At 40.4% G+C, this 24,487-nt stretch overlaps 1 protein-coding gene across 1 annotated transcript; it reads right to left on the reverse strand.

Annotated features, from left to right (window-relative positions):
* Positions 1–18,998: 18,998 nt before the first annotated feature.
* LOC118478562 lies at positions 18,999–20,417 on the reverse strand. Its single transcript, XM_035972406.1, has one exon. It carries the CDS (start codon positions 20,415–20,417, stop codon positions 18,999–19,001), a length of 1,419 nt encoding a protein of 472 aa, XP_035828299.1.
* Positions 20,418–24,487: the final 4,070 nt, after the last annotated feature.

A 24,487-nucleotide genomic window follows, 5' to 3' on the forward strand; every position in this document is an offset into this window, starting at 1 on the left:
TAACTTATAAATAATGATTGTTTCCATTGGAGGAATAAAGTGCATTACTTAACATTGTTACAATATTTTATTATGTGTTTATATATTTAATGTATAGACAGACATAACCAATTGTCTATACGCAAATAGGTAAAACTGAAACTTTGTTTTAATTCTATTTTTATGTATTGTAATTCCTTTTCAGTTGGAACAATAAACGACAAGATACCTTACATCACAACTACGATTGGCAATGCTGCGGTTGGTGACGATATAATCCTAACCTGCAACACCCCAGTCACTCTCACACTCAGCGCCTCGATCACCTGGGCCAAAGATTCAATAAAACTACTCAGGTAGACTATAAGTAAATCATAATGTCCTTCTAGGTGACTTAGAGTTAGTCTTAAAAAGTATAAAAAGTATTCGATTCGTTTCATTTTCTCTTGGTTGTGCAAATAAGCATTCTGACATTTGGTGATAACAACAACCCCCACCCCACCCACCAACCACCACCACAGCCTCCTTTTTAGTTTAAGTATAAGTTTTACGGCACTTTGATCACAGGTAAATCATGTAAAAACTTTCGAGATATCCAAACAAAAAAATTTCCCATAGTCTGCCATATTGTGAATCTGGGGCCATAGTTGCAGAATCCAACAGCCTTTTTGCTCTCGAAAGCAAGACGTTATGTTGACTGCTGACTGCCACAGGTCACGAGGCTAACGGAACATATGTGAGGCAGCGTGGTGGAATCAGGCTCTCGTCAAAATAATGAAATCGAAGAAAACCACAGTTTTCTCCCCCGCTTAGAAATTTTTATCAAATTTTTGTTTTTTGGCTCAACACCTTTTATGTCCATTTACAATAACATTCCTTTGAGGATTTCACCGAAAAACGTTGATTAAAGGCACACAAATATAAATTTACAGTTTTCATGGACTCTCCAGCTTTGGAATTTACCCAGCTTTGGCGGCCATTTTCTCCCTAATTTTACCCCCTAAACCAGGTGACCCCCAACTCCTTCAATCCAAAATATCTCCATTTCTTTTATAGATGGATAGATAATTTTTTCATTGAAAGCAAGACAAATGAACAAGCTTTAGGATGATACCAATAACTCAATATGCCCAAAAATTGATGAGAGCCTGATTCCACCACACTGCCTCACATTTGGCCGAACGTCATTTTAGAGATATGAAGTCACTCTTCAGGCCAGGTTCTAAACATTCGACTTTGTCCCAAGTCATCCCGACATGGTATTCCGCTCTGCGAACTGCAATTCAGTGGCTCCCTTCGTCGAGATGGTTTTAGTACCAAATGATTTACAATAAAAACGTTTTCATTCCCATAAACGTTCGTCAAGAATGATACATTTATTGTTATATCACATTTCTAATTTATATACTCACTACAGAACTGGACAACTACTCACCCTCCGCAACCTTGAGACAGACGATAGTGGTGTGTACACTTGTACTGTGATTTACGGCACTGACACGAGATCCAGGACGTCGGGCAATTTCGTTCTCGACTGTAAGCTTTTATTCAGAAACATATTAATATTATAGCTTTACTTAAATAAATGTATTTTCCAAAAGGGAAATTAATCCCATATTAAACAATATTATATTATCATAATATTATCTTTCATACAATCATGACTATTATCGTGGATGTTATCATTCTTCTTTTTCATCTTCGTCTTCTTCTTCTTCTTCTTCTTCCTCTTCTTCTTCTTCTTCTTCCTCTTCTTCTTCTTCTTCCTCTTCTTCTTCTTCTTCCTCTTCTTCTTCTTCTTCTTCTTCTTCTTCTTCTTCTTCTTCTTCTTCTTCTTCTTATGATATCGAACAGAAGTAGCTCAAATGAAAGGCAACTTTGAAATAAAAGAGACTTACTTATAATACGAGTGTCTTTTACTTTTTTTTCAGGGTACAATTTCAGCAACAATCATCTATTTGAGATAACGATATTTTATTTGATATAATATAATGAGTAGTAGACATGAAATGTAACCATAGCGGCAGCTTGACATTCTCCTTGAATTCACCCACAATGCCCTCCTGGAACGACTTTGCGTCCTCAGTAACAGTACCCCTGCAGCCTCAGTTGTTCTTCCTCTCAAATGTCCCAAGCGCTCGCCCGAAAAACTACGCGCCTGGGATTGGAGACATGATCAGTTTGCGGTTCGTACATGATTTGGTGTCCCCCCCCCCCCCCACCCAATTTAGTTTGTTTGTTATTGTTGGCTTTTTGCATGTTATCCTTGGTATAGAATGTAGATACGTGTCAAGGACTACTATACTCAAGGACGTGCACCGTCGGATTCCTGACTTGGGTAGTGAAGGCCATCATATAAACATGTCCAACTTATCACTGGGCACAAGATACATTTCATATTGAGTGTGAGAAAGCTAAAACATGTTGTAATGTTGTTGAACGCAATATTGTAGCATAGTAATACATGTTATTTCTATATTTTTGTTATGTCATGCAGAAATATTAGTATGAAGAGCATTTAAAAAATGTTAACGAATACAACAACAAGAATTAGGCTTACTCACCAAGTCAATCCGCCATACGTGCCTTCTTGATGGATGTCTGTAGCAGGGCTGCATTCTTTTGGTGATCCTTCTCTAGATTGTGCAGACCGCGGAGTAAAACACTTGCGAGATAACGGAGCAGTTTCTTGGACTGAACGATGTCGAAGTCGTGAAATTCCCCAATGGTTGATAGAATTCCAACAAGTCTCTGACGACAACAAACTCTATTTTTTGCTTTCCTTATAAAGAAAAGTCCAATCCTAGTCAGTTCATACGTAGACATATGGGGGGTGTTAAGGGAGTCTCTGGACACTTCCTCTAAAAAGTTCTTCACTTTTGTGGAGACGAATGGCTCATCATCGCTGAAGGTGATGTCATCAATACATTTTCGCTCCAGCCATCCTGCTACATAGGCACAGCAGCTGCTTTCTTTGTTGGCTGTCAGGGTAACATCTGAGAAGCTACTCTCAATGGCTTCTCCATCAGCAGCAACCAAAAGCCCACAACACAGATGTTTGTCAGAGGCTGATGGGGAATCATCAGCTATGACATCAATACTCTCGAGAAAAGATGCTGCATGCCTAGCGAGGCGCTTCTTCCTTGCCGAGATAACATCTCCTGCTGTCATGAACGCGTTGGCCCCGGTGGACTGCCTGTAAACGGAAAATTCGCTTTCAATGCGATCGCTCTTAATCTCACGCAGCAGCACATATTGAAATCCTGATGACAATAAGTATTTTGTCACGGCACTGAGTCCACGCATGGTTTGTACCAGAGCTTTCTTGGTGTCGTGGGTGAGGCATTCCTTTCGAGACACTCCCTGTCCTGACATTGCTTCTTCAAACTTCTTGGCATACGTGTTCAGACTATCAGACGCTAACACCTGAGCAGCTCTGTGTGGGTCCTTCATACGAATGTCCTGTCCCATGGCAGATACATTTACAGTATGCCAAACTGAATGAACTCTGCAGTGGCATAACACCCTTGCAGTGCCAGCCCAACAATAACCTTTTCATTGAAAATTCTTAATACATGTTGCACATTTTGAAGTTACAGTTTTGATGGGTTGACAGAGGCATCGCATGGTTTTAAGGATGCTGTTTTTTTCTACTTCATAAAGATTTTTTACATCTGAGAATGATCCTACAGTCATATTATCAAGTGTCAATCTCTGCGATTTTTCTGTAATCCAATTGTTTCGAATTCATTTTAACAAGTGGACTGTATCGACAACAGACTTTATTTTTCTTGTGCTTGGCAAGACCAAAATGTCTCTTAGTTGTTCATAACTGCAGCGGGGAAACGATTCGATAGCGAAACAGTAATCGCTTACAGAAAATTGTTTGTGAGTGAAAAGTTTCAGCTGATGAATTATAAAGTCTAGCTTTCTTTCCCTTTTCTTTTCCTGAATAAAAGAACAATATAATATAAAGATTCTAGTTTACTGGACCACTAGGCAATTACAAATTACAAGAAATCAAGATCTTAACTTTACCTTAGTTTACTCCAGTCCTTCAAAATTTGTTGATTAGATCCAGATCTAGGTCGGTAGGAAAATGAAAGAATAATCTTTTTATTTTATAAACCACTGGATTATATGTACTGCAAAGCAAGGATCGACATTACTTTTCTTATTTTTTAAAACTTAATCCTACACTACTGGTCCAGTATACTAGGATCTTACCTTTGGGTCTTCAAGTTCTGTGCAACGTGATTTTTCCAATACTTCCACAACTCTCTCAAGCGCAACATCCAAAGGAACTTTATAGTTTAGGGCGACGTGCACACACTCAAAACATTGGGTGCAGGAATTCAATCTGTTATTTGGATTTAATATTTTTCCCAAGGGAACTCTGGATCCTATCTTGAATGCGATGAGTGTAAGAGGGGAGCACAATGTTGGTTTATTCTCAACAACTACTGATAAAACACACTCTTCACAATGCTCAGTCATGAACAGGCAAACAAATCTGTCCTCTGTTCTTGAAAGAATTAAATTGTCATATTTCTTGTGGAGTTCCTTTTCTGGAGAAAATTCTGAAAGGCTACAGATTTTGTCTTTTTTCATGAAATGACGGAGTTGCTGATCTTCTTGTTTGGGTGGACGAGGGGATGGTTTTGGCGTTGATAGGCAAGACGAGGGAACATCAAATAAACTCGGCGGATCTACTGGTCGAGTGTATCCTCCAGGTAGTTTAATCACAGGACAATCTGATGGCCAATGCCTTTCACAGATAAAGAATTTGTCTGGATCTAGAGAGAAGTTTTCACGAGGGGGTAAAACAGAAAGCCATCTTTGTCTCTCAAGTCCTTCTTTTGGCACCTTGAACACTCGACATTTATTGTCTTTATTGTAGTTACCTTTGCAGTTTACAACCCCACATATAATCGGCATGGTGAAATCAAACTATCATTGAGCATGGACGGGCCGATTAATTCACAATAATCCACAGAATTAACAGAAACACTCCGAGAAACATGAGGAGAGGAACAACATTTGACATTGAATCGTAAACATTGATCACTGCACTTCTTTCCGGAAGGATGCGCTTACGCGGATAAATGATGTCCATAATTATGCTTACATTTCTTTGTTTGGAATCTTGATCAAAAATTAAAATATTGACACCTGTCAATATCTGATTCATTTCTGCATCATTTTTATTAAGATCAACGAATTTTACAGATAGGATTAATTCTACTTCAAAGGCGATAAATAGTCCCCGATTCCTACGAACGAGTCAAAGCTAAAGATAAGGCACTGGGTCAGAATGGGAATATCCGGAGTGTTTGACTCGATGGCCTTCGCTAGCCAAGTCAGGAATTTGACTATGCACGTCCTTGAGTATAGTAGTCCTTGATACGTGTATATAAAACGCACACTTTGAGTCAAAATCGACACATCACTGTTTCAAAACATTAACATACCGTTGTACCGTACAAAATATAGGATACAACAAGCGTAGAATTCGGTCCCACTATCAGGGTACGCAAAAAGTTTACTCGCTCTAATTTGATATTCAAATGTCGGTTGTGTATCTCAACTGTAATTAGGAATTTTAAGATTTTTCAACATGATGACTAATTGAGTGTTTAACGCACCATCGACTCAGTTTTTCAAAATATTTTAGCCGTCGGACTGCTTCGACCCTACCGGTCAGGACAAACCAGGCTGAAAGAGATACAACGTCCCAAAAGAAAGACGGAGATACTCGATCAAAATTCTCTCAACTCTGAAATCGAATTCACACCTTCTGGGGGGGGGGGGGGGGGGGTGACAGCGAAGCACCTAACTATTTCACTACAGGTGCCGGTAAAGCGTTCTTAGTGGAAGGTGAAGTACAGCATAGCATCTCGTGGAGATGGAAGCTTTGGGCATGACAATAATTATGTATTCTTTGCTCTTATGTCTTCCTTTAGGGCTTTACCCGGACTCATGAAGTTTTAATATATTGTACTAGCGAGCAAAAGAAACACGTAAAACTATTTTGGCCGCAGCTAAATAACCATCTATGATAGAAGACTGAAGTTTACACCATTGATAGTATATCATAGCTTCATCGGGAATCAAAAGTCGCCTGACTTGCTTGTCACCGGCACCTAGAGTTATTGCCCCTTACTTGCAGCATGGAAAAAGCCACGTGGTGCCTCCGGAACACGGTCTAGATGAGTGGAAAAAAGGTGAAAAGTATTCACCTGAGCTCGGTTATAAGAGTCGTGGTAAAAAATCGGTTCTGTTGTTTTGCCTTCATTTGCAACGGCAATGCCACGTTTAAGAGGCATACTTCAAGAAAGAACAATAGGCTTTTTAGAGGGAGGATAAAGTCGAATTGTGGTCGCTAATCATTTTGGTGTTCACATCTAGACTGTCCTCAGACTGATAACCCATTTCGGCTCACGAATTCTACGGCGGACCGAAAAAGGTCAGATCGATCCTGAGTGACCGACGCACTCGCATACAGGCACATTGTCGGATGTATCGTTCAAATGGACTTCAGACAGCTAGAAGCACATCATATTTGGTAAGGAATACCCACGGAAGAGCCAGAAGTCGACATACAGTGAACCGACGATTGCGTCAGATAGGCCGTAGACGCTGTTGACCTTACCGTGATCTTGACGCACACCATCGCCGAGAGTGTCTCAGCTGGGCCCAGCACCATGTCAACAGGCGTCTGAGAGACTGATCTTTGGTTCTTATTTTTTGGACAAATGCCTGTGCTCCATATATACAAAAAAACAGGGGCCTCAGAGTTTATCAAGATGGAGGCAAACGTTATCGTGACTACTGTGTCATAGAGAGAAATCGCTGGGGAGCACATCGCGTCATGATCTTGGGTGGAATCATGTGGAACCATAAGGTAGGACCAGTTACTTACTTTATTTTTACTTTTTCATCCTCTGTTGCCGTTAAGCATCGAGGGGAGATGAAGTTTTCTATGGTAGGCCAGCTCCGCAGCTCTTTCAGTTGTGATGTTATGTTCTCTTAGGATTTCCTTGACACCCTCGATCCACCTTTTGCGTGGCCTTCCTCTTCCTTTATAGCCTGAGTGCTTGGTGTTGTAGGCTCTCGAGGCTGGCTGGTTTGGTGACATGCAACTCAGTGCCGATAGCTGCTCTTGCTTCTTCATTTCTCTGCCTGTCTCGTCTAGTGATGTTAAGGGTTTTGCGGAGACATTTCGTTTCGCATGCGGTGATTTTGCTTTCATGGGTTTTGCTTAAAGTCCAGGTCTGGCACTGATAACAAAATGTTGGTACGAATATTGAGGTGATAAGCTGTGTCTTGGTGTCCATGGAGATGTTTAGATGAGATAGGAGGGGTGCGAGCTGGTAGGTTACAGCGTTGGCTTTTTGAGTTCGCATTTCTATTTCTCTGTCTATGGACCCGTTTTCTGAAAAAGTGCTGCCAAGATATTTAAACTCTGTCACCTGTTTCAGTTGTTTACTATTGACATGGATGTTCAGGGGACTATGGTTTTGGCTCACTTTCATAACCTCTGTTTTTGATGTGCTTATTTTCATGTTGAATTTCTCACAGCTGTTGTTGAGTTCGGTAGTCTAATTTTGAAGGTTTAATTGGTCATGATGAATAAGACATTGGTCGTCTGCGAACAGAAATTCATATAGGTTTTCTGTTCTTTGGTAGCCCCAGTGATCTTCCAAAATCAAGGCCAAGGTCGAGGTCAAGGCATCAATGCACCCACTGCACAGCAGAAGTTCTCAGGCCCCTCAACACAAACAAAATGTTAACTTCCGGTTCCAGCAAAATGATGCTTGTGCGCACACTTCCCGTGTTACATTTCCTCCAACACCATGGCATTACTCTGCAGCCTCAAGCTGCCCTTAGCACGGATTAAAACCTAATTAAGCATTTAAACGACGCAGCAAGGGGTAACAACCAAGGCAGAGAACAACGCAGAAACTTGATGTAGCTATCCAGGAGATTTGGAGGCAGATCCTGCTATGTTTTACCAACAACCAAGTGACTTCCTTGTACCAGGGATGGATTGCCGTTATCCGATCTATTTGTGGCCATAACCCCGACTGAGCATTCTGATGCATTAAACGGAAGCTGAAAATGTATTCTGTTAAAATTGAATATTCACAGAGATCCCCAACGTATCCTTGCATAATGTCGCAAAACAGTTTGTGTTTAAATCACCCTGTTTTGTTATTTAAAAAAAAGGAAAACGAAGATCATCACCTTTGCAAAGGTAAACAGGATTTCGCATTTCTTTCCGCGCTAGCATTTTATGGGATAATCATCTCAAAGCCTGCTTGTTTGTCTTGTGTTCGATAAAAGAGTTACTCATCAATCTTCAATAGAAGTCGATATATTTTTGGATTGAAATAGATAGGGTCACCTGGATTCAGAAGTAAAATTGGCGAGAGAATGGTTCTCAAAGGTTGGTGGTTTCCAAAGCATTTATAAGAGTTTTGGAAACTGAAAATGTACATTTTTTGTGCCTTTAATGAACGTTTTTCGTTAACATTCACACAGAAATGCGTTTTTAAAAGGACATGAAAAGCGTTAAGCCAAAATAAATTAAATTGCCCAACCCCTAGCTAAAATGCCGATATCTTCCATTTCATTATTTTGACGAGCGCCTGATTTCACCATGATACCTCAGATATACTTTAATCAGGTTGAAATCAAGACATTCTATACAGCTTTAAAGAATGTTAATCTCTTCTGTCTGACAAGGATTTGCATTTAGTGTTAGATTTTCATAGCCCAATACAGTGAAAACAGAAATACATTGAAACGCTGTCTTAAAGTTAGATCAAAATTCCCTCCTACCATTTCTACACATTCCCCTGAATGGCTGAAAATACTAATGACCCAACCAGATTCCTCTAAATGAAGTGATTTTTGTGACTACCCATTAATGATAAAGTCCACAGTATCTAACTTTGTCTTTTGTAGGTCTCAGTCAAACCAAAGAGTCTACATAACAAGAGGGGCCACTTCTCTCTTTGAGCCAATTAAAAAAGTGTCCTCAAAATTCGGTGGCGCCCTCTTCGCAAATGCGCACCCTTTGCGAACAGAGTTACCCTACTTGAGTTTAAAAAATCAAAGTGAAACTAGCAAGTTTTTGAATAAATTTCGGAAGAACGCTTTTTTAAAATGGTTACGCTGACAAAAAACCTCTTCCGGAGGAAAGGGTGATTGTTTTCTTCGTTTAATTTGACTTTAAAATGAAAGGCGAGAAGTCATTAAAATAAAAAAAAACTAAAACTCAACACTGATCGAACTCTAACTGCTGATGAACAGCAGTCGATCTGCACACGCAAGGAGGTGCTATTCCTATTCTTCTTCTGGAAAAACGAAAGAGAGCTTCAAAATAAACTGCAGCGCCATCTGAAGCAAAGAGTGAACTTCCTGCGGACACTTTTTTGGCTGAGTGGCCCATCTTGTTATGTACTATCTTTGGTCAAACTGCGTTTTTGCAACAATCAGCCAAATACAGGACAATCATACTTGAGTCCTCCCCAAACATAACACAAACATAAATGTGGTGTAAGCGCACCTTTGGACATGTTGAGTGAACGCATCTTAGAATAGTCATTGTGACTTAGGCCAAAAGGACATGTCACGTGACTGACACCTCACGTGACTTCGGGCAAGCCGCGGGTAAACTAAGAAGCACTCACTCACGGGAGCCGAAACAAGTCACATCGGCTAACCAAGAACTAACAGAAGACCAGTAGGATTGGCCCCACCAACATCAACTACATCTAGATTTAGATCTACTACCGCAAGACTCAAGACTCAACAGGAGATCGAAATGTACTTGAGTCTGCAGTGCCTGTAGTACACCCCGAGACCACGCGGACCGGCGTCTAAATCGTAATAGTTAGGCCCCGTGTCCACCAAAGTTGTGGGTAGAGGCAAAATTCGGTCTGCTCGTTTCTGGCATGCGGGAACAGCTCAAAGGTTAAGGAAAGCATGGCGGGAATAACTGAATATGAACCATTAAAAATAATAGTAAAATATTGCTAATAAATACATGATGCCCCGGTTACGAATATGATATAGATCTAGGTTTTTCGTAAGAACTAGATCTAGTTTTAGCTCTGGCATGGCTTACAACTGATGAGTCAACACACAACCCGACAAAAATGTTGCATGCGTTGTTTCAATTTCAACGGATTTGTCTTTTGTCGGGATGAGTCGTGTCGTTTTTGTTGACATATCCAAACGGAATCTTAACAGACTGCTAAAGTAAAAACCAGCACACTGTCCCAACTACCGACTTGCAGAGAGGCAGACTCCGTTTGGTCGGTTGTTTTCTTGTTTGGTGGACACGTGACCTTAAACTCTTTGCTTTTGAATGCAGAAGATAACAGTTCCACTTCACAGTGGGTAAAGTTTCTTCGTCTGTCTGCTGATGATAATATGTTGTGTTCAACTCAGCCTGGGTGGGCCCCAAAATGTTGGGTCGAAGCAAAGAATCTTGTACAGTATTGAGATTATATCTATGGGTAAGTAAACTATTTACCCACAAAAATAGCCGCACAACTTCACGGTAACTGTGATCGCATAATTATTATTATTATTATTATTATTATTATTATTATTATTATTATTATTATTATTATTATTATTATTATTATTATTGTTACTGCTGTTGTTATTATTATTATTATTATGGTTATTGTTGTTTGCCCCTGGGGACATATTTACCGACAGCCGGAAGAATGGGACAGGTCTTTTTAGTGCTTTATCTCCTAAATCTTGATCACTTAGGTCGTTGACCTATTCCACACTCATTTGAGAATGTTTACTGTCGATTCACTACAGCATCACTATTGTTGACGACATTTCAAGTCACGTTTGATAAGAGTCAACGAGCCAGTCAGACTTCTGGATGTGTCCTGGTCCGATCTAGTGGATCCGATTTGTAGATGTAATGGGCTCTGATTTTAGACTACACTTATAAAACATTGTGTTTAACCTGAACATTTTTTCTAGATGTCTTTCCAAGTTCCGAGGCACCGCCGACATAGACAACACGGATGACGTCATCACTGAAGGCACATACACTTTGTACAGGGATGCCGTCGTACTCATGACAGGAGACCGACATGGCGTTTTCGAAGTACCTCCACCACCAACATCCAACAGTATGGGGCCTCATAGCTACACGTGTACTGTGACCAACCGCTTCGGCAACTCTCTTCCCAGCTGGCCACTTGTGGTGCGCCGTAAAGGTAATGCAGTATTTTGCCCTGCCCTCTTCATGGTGATGGGTTTATATTACGATCCTTAATAATAATATCCCTTTTAACCCAGCATTCATGCGCTCATACAGAAACACACACACACACATACACACTCACACACACACACACACACACACACACACACACAGAGATCCACACACACGGACGCACACACACATACACACACCTGCGCACACATACACACACACACTTACACACGAACACATACTCAAAATTTTAAATATAAATGCGCACATACACACATACCAACAAAAAATACAAAAAGGGTTGATGTTGAAGAGCAATAATAATATACTACAAAATCTGGGCCGTTTGGTGTTCAGAGCCTACACTCTTTCCTTTCTTTAATCCTCCTAGTAAAAGGTAGTGGGAGGGATTATTTTCACTATGCCAAGGGCTCAAACTGTGTGGTACCTGGTCTGTAGTAATTGCTACAAAATAAAACTATAATATATGAATATATTATTTCTGCAGCTTGGTCAGGTAGCCATAGTGTCATTCTGTAGAATTATTCCTCTTAAAAGAAATAACCACCTGTTCAGTACTCACTATAGAAAGACATACTTTCGAGAATCTACCTCTTTCTGCCGGGGTTTAGTCATCCACATAGCCAGGGTTGACCCTCACTGGCAGGGTGGTAACTTATTCAGCCCTCTAATGATATAACGTCATTGCAGTTCGCTATCCGCGTGTGGAACAAAATTTGAAAACTCCGGTCTTTAGGCATTTGACCTTAGCACAGTCTTAAAAATCATCGTTCACTTAGTAGCAATAATTCGTGACAACATAAATATAAATTGTAAAAATCAAAAGTGTAAAACGTATTTTAGAACAATACAAAAGTTTTTATTTATTTACATTTTATCGAAAGTATCTGAATGCTCCATGCGCGGATAGCGCAATGCACTGACGATAAATAGTGGTGATAAAGTACTGTAATGTCTTTTCATATTTTATTATTGCAGAGCCACACGCCATGACTACTGAAATGGCGACCAGCCCGTCAATGGGCTCAAACATAACCTTTGGCTGTAGTGGATATAGTGTGGTCTGGTACAAGAATAACGTCACGATGGCTGAAACCACACGCCATCTTCGCTTGCGGAACCTGACCAGCACGGACGAGGGTCATTACAAGTGCAGTAGTAAAGATATGCAGGGGGTCGTTTCTAACAGCAAAACGTTCATACTCACGTGTAAGATATCTGTGTGTATGTGTGTGTGTGTGGGGGGGGGGGGGGTGTTTTTTTCTGAGCAAGAGTGTGTGTGTGTGTGTGTGTGTGTGTGTGTGTGTGTGTGTGTGTGTGTGTGTGTGTGTGTGTGTGTGTGTGTGTGTGTGGGTGTGTGGGTGTGTGGGTGTGGGTGTGTTTTCCTCAGTGCCAAAAGGCGCACTACACAGGAAAAAGGTCGTATTAAAAGTGAACTATTCCGTCGACACTCACTAGTCCACCAGGCTGTGATGGGATTGCATTGACGTTTTTTCAAGTCTGGATTTACTATTATTTTTACCCTGAGGTTTGCAAGCTCAATATTCCCACTGCATTTGTCTCCAAACTGATAGCACACGACTTTTCCACTATTTACCCAAACCGTGGACGAAGGCTGACTTATTTGACAGGGTAGATCAAAGTGAAACAAAGACTGAAATAGAGATAGAGCCGCACGCAAAATGATTCCCCACAATAGGAACATATGTAATAACGGCTCACTTCCTAGTGGAGACGGCATCACTAAGTTGTGAATGAAAACAAATCCCGAAATCATGGGTAAACGCGCCAAAATAATTTAAATATTTCATTCCTACTATGGAATAACCGCAAACATAACTCTTAAACCTGCGACAGGACTATTGGTCTGAATATGCTTTTTTCATAGCAAATTTGAATTAAAAATGCGAGCAAAAAGAAAGAAGACGAAAAAGCCGAGATGGCAGTATTATCAAATTACTGTCGTTTGGTTTCAAATTTGGCTGTCTTGATATTGCTTTTGTGGCCAGAGGTTGATGCCATTATTTTATACTCCTGACATGACCTGATAATTGGGCGGTATAAAGTCGGACAAAACAAAAAACCCAAATTACAAACACTCACAGCAGCCACTAGCTTATTATAGAAGTTTTTTCCCCCTTACCTCTTTAGGTAAACTTGACCAGTCTGATTGCCAGGGTATAATCAGTGCTTGTGCTTACTTAGGAGAGTGGCTTAAAAGGGATTTTTTTTCAGGGGAGGGGAGGGGGGGTGTCAGTGAATATTGTCCTACAGTTCATTGGTAATTTTCCATGATCATCTTTTTAGAATTATAAGGTCTATGTCTATTGGTGATTCTGACTGCGCTGATGTTACCAGATTTGATTACGTAGACGTTTCGTCCCTGCTCCAAACTGTTGATGTCTCTACTTTTTCCCTATCTATTTCCTACTTTCATTTCTTCAACCCCCCCCCCCCCTCTCTCTCTCTCTCTTCCTGAGCAAGTTAAGTGGTTTAGGCATTTTTAGAAAGAGATAAAAGCAGAGTATTTGACAAATTTTCAGTTGGCGACAGAGCGTCTACCCCGGATGTCTTCACTTACCAACATACGCCTCTTGCGGTTGGCGATTACCTTGACCTTCACTGCATATCTGACAGTTCCACGTCCACGCAAGCTCGCTTTTTTCGTGACGGGCTGCACATCGGAACCGAAACAGAACCATCACTGGATGATGGAGGGAAGATTCTGTTCACTCACGTCATACAACAGCTACCATCTGGTTGGTCAGGGGAGTACTCCTGTACCGTGACCAACGACAAGGGAGAATCACATAGAAGCCAGCCACTTGTTATTAGTATTATTGGTAAGACTTCTATTACCTCTTTGACAGCTGTCTTATGTGTGTTTAAAAGGGGGAGGGGTCTATTTCTTATAAGGAAACTGTTTTCCCTGATAAATGTTTTAGTTTTCTTTCCTGATATTTAGACTTTCAAGTGATGAGATAGTATTCACATAGTTGCCAATGGCATTAAACGACAAATAACACCTTAAAAAAGAAAACTCGGTTTGAACGTTTTTCAACCCTTCCTCTGAGACGGGGCCGATTTTTCGGCCCACCGATCGTAATAAGACTGTTTATTCATATATTTCTGTCCCGATTATTTAAACTTTGAAAAAAGTCTCTTGGAAAAGTATCAATCGTAATGGGTGGATTCCGTAGTAAACATTTTTAACAGACTAACTGACTACCTGGCTTTCACTAGAAAATGTAAATGCTTTCTGTTTGACCGGTGAATTCGCAGGAATATTAGTCTTTTCAATCGACTCCAACCGAAATGAAATCAGTGCCAAGAATGGCTGAACTGCCATGAGGGCGTTACGTTTGTTTGAAGTGTTTGAATCAGACGACAGGGGCTAAGATGGGGATTTTTTAAGGGATATCTCAAGACAAAGATATCAGTAATGGAAGAAGATAGGATGGTAGTGAACAAGAACCTGTGCGTTAGTACACAGAGAGATCTTGATTTAGTATGCTGAAAATGTAATTGGCTTCGTGTACATGACAAACAGATAAATAGACTGTACTGCCTATACAGTCTCAACCTGCAAATAGAGCTCCATTGAATGGTGCACTAAACTCTCGCCAATATCTTTGGTTTGATCGTGTTCCTTCCCGCTGTTTTGGTTATTTGTTATTATTAGCAATGTGCACCTCAAATACAACCAAAAAATAATTTATTAAAAAAAAATCACTTTCCAGAAACATATTAAATAGTCACACAAGACTTAATAGATTACATTTTTATACTTCTTGAAATGGCACAGAATTTGCTATCTTTACGTTTTTCCACTTGTTATTTTTTCATATTGAATACTTATCTCCTGGAGAACAGTAATACGATTTGCATGTTATCGCTTTTATCAGCTACTTGTGTATAATTTGTCCAATGCGTTTTCAGAACTTATACAGTTTTGTGGGACTCGTGTATTGAATTGCATATTAGATAGTTAATTTTCTCATGAACACTTGTTTAGTTGTTTGTTTAGTAAGGTTTTACGGCGCTCGCAACTGCATAAGGTCACATGAGCGCCAAGGGGTTGATGTCAACAGAGAAGGCCAAACGGAGAATCAGGCTTAGTCTGCTCACCTCTCTAGCCTCAACAACACAAAGTCTACTTCGACTATTAAGGCATCCCGGAAACAGCAGTTCACAAGAAAGTGACAAACATACAAACGAAGTGGAGGGAAAATGACGATAGTAAGGATGAAGAAAGAAGAAGCAGAAGACCCCCCTAAGATATTCCTGCACAGTATGAACATGACGTTGATAAGTCAACCCATTTACGAGGTCTGTCTCAGAATAAAGTTTCCCACCTCCATAAAATCAAAAGTACGCAACCAACAGCCACTAAAATTTCTGACCTCATGATATCATATCTAAAAGATTTCAACCCCATATTGCAAGTGCATTGGTGAACGGGTCATAGAGCTGTGACGTGTAAAGTTTGGTGTTCTTGTGCACGTTGTCCAAGGCAAATTTGAGGAAAATGGCTGAGCAAAACATTGGTGCAACCTTCTCAAGCTACGATGTCTGAGATGTGATCAAATTTTCAACTCTTCTCGGCAAGTCTGCAGTTGAAACCCATGGTGATCTATGTGGTGTTTTACTTACTGTCATCCGGGGCTACTTAGGCCACTCGGGGTAACTTAAACTACTTACTATTAGTTACAAAGAACGGTCTGTACTAAGGAACAGATTTAAACGTGCAGCCATCATTGTGTTCAGCAGGCCAACCTCAAGCCAGATTTATTCGAGTAGTACAACCAGTTGTAGATGTCCAGTACAATGCCTGGTTGGCTAATTGATTATACCACATCTCTCTTTCTTGAGTTTGGAACAGAAGACACACATTACAATTAAATTCTTTAGTGAGGATAGACTCCACAGAGTCTTTATGCTTTAAGAAATTAAAGGAATAAAACAAAGAATTAGATTAAACAGAAAAACAGACATCGAATTTCTGTAGTTATATAAAAGCAAGAACTTGAACTTGAGACTTTATGGTCAGCTTGCGATAAGTGGGAAACAGTTTATCAGTGCCTCACAAATTCAATGTCCACTGATCAAATGTCTTTGCGTAGGGCTTTTGTAATTAAAGTATTATTCAGTAGACGAGTATGAAATTCCATCTAAATGTGTATGTTTCAAAATTTAAACATTCTTTGAAATAGGATGCATGTCTAATGCACCTGTGAATGCATTCTAAAGCGTTTTATATGTATGCGAAATTTCTCATCTTTAATGTATGTTGCAATTGTTGTGACCAGAGTGCTGTATGGCTACACATCCTAACAAAGGTCAATTTCTGTTACACACAAAAGCATGTATGTGTGTAGGCCATCGGCCCTAGAGTGTTAATTTTTGTGGGGGTTTAATCTCTCGGCCACTTAGTGTTGTGTAATGTTTTTGCGTTGCTCACTATGGGTGTGTTACAGCATTGTCTGGAGGGTGTCTGTCATCTGTTTGACTTAGTCTGTCTCTTGGAGTTGAGATCAGCGATGTAGCCACATGTGTTGACTTCCCTTCATCAAACGGACAAAGGCTTCGTCTGCGTAGATGGAATCGATTTCGTCTTTTCATCCCTCTTGGAGTGTCAACTAGATAAGACCTCTCATGTACATCTCCTCCTCTTGATTGATAGGGTTTGAGGATTGATTCTTTTTTAAAACTTTGGTTCTGTAATCCAGACAGTTTCGTTTCGTTTGAATTTCTGAAGTCTTTTACCGCCATGCCTTCTGTCGAAATAGTTCTTCTGCTGTTTCTTCATATGTTTATCAGCAGAACGAAACTGCTTCAACTTCCGGCCCTGAGTTTTCAGTTGAGATGGCAGACTTGGTAATTTGGTTCTCAACTGTCTTCCTTGCAAAAGTTCTGCTGGGCTTTGTCCTTGTTTGAGTGGAGTTACTCTGTAGTTGAGAATGGCAATTTAGGGGTCATCTGCTTTTCGAAGAAGATTTTTCACAGTCTGTACAGCTCTTTCAGCCTCGCCGTTCCCTTGTGGATGTTTTGGACTGCTCGTTTTATGTTCAAAGCCGTATGTTTCTGCAAAGTTTGCAAACTCACATGAAGCAAACTGGGGTCCGTTGTCACTTATGACAATATCTGGTATTCCATACTTGGCAAATATAGACTTTGAGTGTTCAACCACAGTTGACGACGTTGTCTTTCTGAGTAGGACTATCTCTATCCATGGGGAGAAATAATCGACGATCAACAAATAATCATGGCCCTTCCACTCAGAAAGGTCCATACCAACCCTTTGCCAAGGGTAATCTGGCGTGACAGTTGGTTTCAGGGGCTCAGGTGATAGCAATCAGTATTTTTCGCAGATAGAGAATTTCCGTACTTCCTCTTCGATCTGGTGTGAAATTCCTGGCCACCACACTGAAGACTTGGCAAATACACGAGACTTGACAACTCCTTGGTGACCTCATGGATTCTTCGTTGGATTTCCGTTTGCATCGATGTTAGAATCACCATCCTTGCATTGTACAGGAGTAGCCCATGGGCCACGGTAAGTTCATGTCTCACAGTCCAGAATGACTTCAGCCTTAGGTCTTTCTTGCGGTAATCAGGCCAGCATCCAGATTTGCAGTAGCTGTTAACTTTCTGACAAATTTCATCATTGCCCTGTTCCATTTTGATCTCTTCAAGTTTCGTTTTAGAAGCTGGGAAGCTTTCTATGACTGCTCTGACAAATGAGTTCACTGCATCCTCTCGTAAGCTATCCTTTTCACTTGTTTCTCTCAGGGGAGCTCTGGACAAAATTTCAGCTGCATGCACATTCTTTCCTGCAGTGTGAAAAACAGTGTAGGAGAATGGCATTAGTCTCATTCTGAACCTCTGGATTCTAGGAGGGAGGTCATCGAGTCCTTTCCTCTGAAGGAGTGTTTTCAGTGGTTTGTGATCTGTTTCTATTTGAAATGTCTTCAATCCAATCAGGAAATCTGAGAATCTCTCACAAGCCCATGTGATCCCTAGTGCTTCTTTCTCTATTTGGGTATACCTTTGTTCTGTACCACTCATAGACCTTGACACATATAGCACTGTTTTCCAATGCTCGCCATTTTTCTGGAACAGTACCCCTCCTATGCCAGACTTGCTTGCATTAGCAGAAACTTTTGTCTCAAGGTTTGGGTCGTAGTAGGCAAGAACAGGAGTCTCAGTCAGCGCTCTTTTTATTTTCTGAAATGCCAGTTGATGCTGTTCATTCCAGATCCAAGGACAGTTTTCTTTCTTCAGAAGCTCCCTCAGAGGCGCTGTCATGCTTGACAAGTTTTCAATAAATTTGCCTACATGATTTACTATGCCTAATAGCCGCCTAATGTCTGAGACGTTCTCTGGTTGAGGCAAATTTGTAATGGCCTCGATCTTATCTGGATCAATTTCAATCCCATTCTGTGATAATATATATCCCAAAAATTTCATCTTATCTGTTAAGAACATACATTTCTCGTTGACAGTGACACCGGCATCTTTCAGCTTTCGCAACACCTCTCTAACTGTGGCATCATGCTCTTGTTTGCTGATTCCGCTAATGAGAATGTCATCGATATTGCATATGACTCCTGGTATTCCAGAAAGACGGTGCGACATCTCTCTGTGAAAAATTTCTGGACCGGATGGGATCCCGAAAGGCATTCTTCTATACGCGAAGCTTCCAAAGGGGGTGATGAATGTCATGAGTTCTTGAGACTCTTCAGAAAGGGGGACGTAATGAAATACCACTGTTGCAGTTAAGCTTAGAGAAAACTGTAGCGCCTGACACTGAGCCAAAAGATGCTCTGTAGTAGGCAAAGTAGCAATCTCTCTTCACTCCCTCGTTCAGTTTAGAAAGGACCACACAGATCCTAACCTTGCCCTCTTTCTTCCGGACCACCACGATGGGAGCACACCATTGGGTTGATGAATCAATCTTCTTGATGATTTCATCTTCTTTGAGTCTCTTTAACTCCTGTTCCACTTTCTTGTGAAGAGGTAAGGCCAGTCTCCTTGGGGTTGCCACTGAAAATGGAATTACACTTTCTCTCATTTCGATTTTGTATTCTTTCTTTAGCTTACCAAGGCTAGTAAATAATTCTGGAAATTCTTTCTTGAAATCAGATTCGCGTTTCAAGACATTGATTCTTTTCAACATGTCCAGTTCTTTTATTGCAGGTTTCCCAAGTAGCGGTTGTGGAAGATTTTCCAACACATAGATCTTCTGTTTGGCACAATTTCCTGTATCCAATTTCAATTCTGCTTGGAATTCTCGAACAATCCTGACTTGTTCACCTGATGGTCCATACAGTCTCTTTTGGGATCTGCAGATCTTGGTGTTTGCCGGGACACAACTTTTGGGTATAACCGTCTTGTCAGCACCCGTGTCTAACTTGAAGTCTATACTCCTTTCATTGACTGTGACATTAGCTTGCCATTGGTTTTGCTGTCCTGGTCCAAACACTGCTCCCAAGTACCCTTTTTCTTCGTCTTTCAAAATGTTCGCTCTGTTCTTGTATGGTTTCTTGGAAGTAGTTTTGGGAGTCCTACATACGTTTGAAAAGTGCCCTTTCTTCTGGAAAGAACGGCAAATTGCCTCTTGTGCCGGACGTCTTCTCCTCTCGTGCTGACGTCCACATCGTCCACATTTATGTGCCGGTATGTGGGGTTTCAATTTTGAGTGATTCTGGCTGTTTCTGTACTGGGTTGGTTTTCCGAGTTTATTTACTTGTGGTTCAGTAGATATAGACATTGCCTGAAGCTGTGTTTTAGCTTTTTCCTGTGCTCTGTAGATATCCAAAGTTCCACTTTCACTCAGTGAGAGCTTCTTCTGTTCTAGAAGCTTTTCTCTGATGTCGTCATTTTGTATTCCAATGACAAGCCTGTCTCTAATCATTCGATCTTCTTCGACGAAATTGCAGCGTTTTGCCAGTTGGCGCAACTCTGTGACATAAGAATCAATAGTTTTGTACTGTTTCTGGTTCCTCTTGTGGAATTTGTACGATTCGAATGTCTCATTGACTTCGCCAATGCAATACTCATCGAAAGATTTGATTATCTGATCTAGATCTTCTCTCTCCTCATCTGAGAGCCTCATTCCATCGAGTGCGTCGAGCGCCTCGTCTCCTATGCAGGTCATAACTCCATTGGCTCTTCTCTTAGTCTTGAAGCAATTTGATAATTATTCCACTGCCTCTAGAATTTCAACCAGTTCTGGTGAACTTCTGTTGTATTGGAGAAGTCCAGTTTTGATGGGGGTGGCAAATTTACAGTGAAACGTTTTTGTTCTGCCATTGTCAGTGTATACTCGACTCTAGATCTAAATTCTAGACTCTAGATCGAAAGGTTCTATCAAGATCTAGATCTATGGTTCTCTGACACTTTGGCTCTTCATCTAGATCTAGACTCTATATAGATCAATACCAATGGTAATAACACACTTCTGACACCATGTGGTGTTTTACCTACCGTCAGCCAGGGCCACTTAGGCCACTCAGTGTAACTTAAGCCATTTACAACAAGTTACAAAGAACGGTCTGTACTAAGGAACAGATTTAAACGTGCAGCCATCGTTGTGTTCAGCAGGCCAACCTCAAGCCAGATCTATTCAAGTAGTACAACCAGTTGTAGATGTCTAATACAATGCCAGGTTTGCTAATTGATTATATCCCAATCTATACAAAGTAATAGCGAATAATGCCCCATTAATTCAAAAAGTAAGGAAATGGTTCGGGGAGGTTAGAGGTGGGAGGTCTGACATGAAAGATGAAGTGCACACCGAAAACACGAGGAGAGAAAGTTGATGCACATTGTTTTTTTTGACATGAGTGGCATCATAATGAGCTATCTAGTCACACCTGGCGTAACCGTCAATGGTGACTACTACAGGTTCTTCCTCAAAGACAAGGCGAGACCTGCGATCAGGAAAAAAGGACCCGCTTTGTTTGAAGAAGACGTCATCCTGCATCATGACAATGCGCCTGTTCACCAGTCCAGAGTTGTGCACGAGCTTCTTGAGGGTTACTCGTGGGAATTATTGGAACACCCGCCCTATTCCCCCGATCTCGCAAGGTGAAAGAAATGCTGCGAGGTCGGCGATTTGAGGACAAGGACCAGATTCAAGAGGCTATAAGAAAAGCGCTCGGGACCTTGGACAAACGATCACTGACCACTGTCTTTGACCTCTGGGTACATGAGATGGAGAAATGTCTTGAACTTGATGGTTCCTACGTTGAATAGGTAGTTGAATAAGTTTTCTGTGGATACCAAATACAAGTTTATTTATAATTATATGTGACGACAGCATGACAAGGAACTTTATTCTGATACATACCTAGTACAAGTCTACTACGCGTAAGAACACATTAATATCCCCCTTTTGGGAATGGCCTAAAGAAAACTTCAGCCAGTAGCACTTGAGAATTCTGGCAGTATGCATTTTTCAAAATTTGGTTAAAGATCGAAATTTGTGTAAAAAATCGTTGTAAATAATATGTTTTTCCCCATTCGCTAAAATTTTAGTCTTTTAAAAGACCTTGTCTGTGCTTGCTATTCCAGGGTTTGTGAGATTATAAATCCCAACAGGAAAACAGGAACTGAGGTAGTCGATAATATATTTTAACCTGCAATGTTTTTGTCTTACTTTTTTTTTTTACGAATATGTGCATTATTTTCTTTCCCAAAGATGTTGCAGGCAATCAAAATAATATTTGTGTCTTTTTGGAAATAACTTAAAGTTATTTCTTTTTCATAATGACAAGAGTGCTTTTCAACTTTAGCGAGAGATGAATCTCAAACGTTACTGCATTTGCCCTGCTTTTCTTGGTCCTGATGCTACTTTAAGAATGTCAAATACTTGTTGTTTTTTTCAAAAATTACTTGCACCAAAGCCACCTACACTGAGATTGGGCTCGACGCTTCAACTTGGAATTAGTCTCTAGCATCCTACCTCTGGGTTGCGTAAATCCCCCAGATTGTTTTTGTTTTTTAGGGGAGGGGGGGGGGCAGATCAAGCCCAAAAAGGGAATATTAGAATACCTATAAATGCAAATACGATAGTGTCTGGGTATTTGCTTATCTCCAGGGTAATGACTTTGCATGGGACTTAAGCCCAGAGAAACACGCCTGGGGTGGAACCTTTGTATTTTATGTATATCTCGAATAGGACCTCGCTGAGATGGCGGACAGCATAAAATGTTCTCAAATACCCCCCCCCCCTCCCCCCCCTAAAAAAAGAAGAATGTCACGTTAAGAATTTTTATTGAGGTCAGCGTAGTTCAGCGTAATATCCACCCACTGGGCTAACGACAAACACTTCTCCAAGAGACTTGAGCCAAAGATAATTGGCTAATGCCCGTGTTTCGTATCAATTCTGTTTGATTTTGTACGAACCGTTTTCCCAGTTTGAATTCGGTGCATTGGAAGTGATTTAGATCAAACCGAAAAAATGAAGGAAAAAATCGCACTATGGTCTCCATTTTTGGAAACGTTTTTGCACCTATTGTGTACATAAATGTACTTCTATAAGAGCACAGCAACACTGGTTGCATTATTATTTGGCTCCCGTCATGAAACAAATTTAATCTTGAACTCTATCTTGTCCAGGGGAAATCACAACTACACCAGAAACAACAACAACGACAACGAGGACAACAACAACAGCAGAAACAACAACAACAACAACAACAACACCACAGACAACACCACAGACAACAACAACAACACCACAGACAACAACAACAACACCAGATACAACAACAACAACCCCACAGACAACAACAACAACCCCACAGACAACAACAACAACCCCACAGACAACAACAACAACACCACAGACAACAACAACAACACCACAGACAACAACAACAACACCACAGACAACAAGAACAACACTGCAGACAACAACAACAACACCACAGACAACAACAACAACACCAGAGACAACATCAACAACCCTACAGACAACAACAACAACACCACAGACAACAACAACAACACCACAGACAACAACAACAACACCACAGACAACACCACAGACAACAACAACACCACAGACAACAAGAAGAACACTGCAGACAACAACAACAACACCACAGACAACAACAACAACACCAGAGACAACAACAACAACCCTACAGACAACAACAACAACACCACAGACAACAACAACAACCCCACAGACAACAACAACAACACTAGAAACATCAACGACACCAGAGGTGCCATCTACTGGAGATAGTAAGTAAAATTGTCCTCTTCTATATTGTTTCTTTTAGGTAATTGTAAAAAAAGAAATTTTTTTGAAATGTCTAGTGGAAGAGTCTTTCGAGTCGACTCCACAGAAATGCTGGATCAACCTTGGACTCATTTTGTTCTGTAAACCAAATTCTCAATCAGTAAAGTGGAACTGCATGCCAACAAGATAATAAGCTTATAATGTAGTAAACTTCATGCTACATTTTCTTAAGGGAATGACAATATTGTACAATATTGATTGGGAATTACATAATGATAATAATAACAATAGATTGCATTTATATAGCGCTCTATTCCATACTAGTATAAGCTCTGACCGCTTTACACTGGTCGCATAATCATTCAAACAAGAAAAAATATTTCACAGAAGTAAGAGAAACCAGTTAAACCACATAAATAAGAAGTTTAACAACCATCCATTAACTATACACGAAAGGACAGTGAAAAAGTGTAAATATATATATATGTACATGTATATTAAAAAATAAGAACTTACTAACACACTATAACTAACAATAATTGAACAAATGAGTCTTGAGCAATCGCTTAAACCTATCAAAATAAGCAAGAGTAACAGATACGATAGTATCAGCAGCACTTTAAACACTTTTTGTTGTGGTTATTATTGTATTTGATTAAATTTTCCAGAAAAAAAGAAAGAACGGAAAGAATATCAGCAGGATTTATTCAGTGAGTTCTCGAACGAAGCCCAGGGAAAATGAGGCAGTTACAGTGGCCATTCTAAAACTCACGAGATTGTTCTATTCTGGCTCTCGCTCTTCCTCCCTTATCAATGTTCTCTATTTATTTGATGTTACTCATCCGCTATTGCTTTTTCCCATAATGTTTGTGCATCCATGTATATACAATGATGCATTACGTCTGCGACATACGGACATAAACAGCTTCAAAGTTTGCTATTTTTTCAGCGGCAAATCTCTCGTAAGAAGACTC

Source organism: Aplysia californica, unplaced genomic scaffold (genome assembly GCF_000002075.1).
Source record: "Aplysia californica isolate F4 #8 unplaced genomic scaffold, AplCal3.0 scaffold00682, whole genome shotgun sequence".
Taxonomy (NCBI): Eukaryota; Metazoa; Mollusca; class Gastropoda; order Aplysiida; family Aplysiidae; genus Aplysia; species Aplysia californica.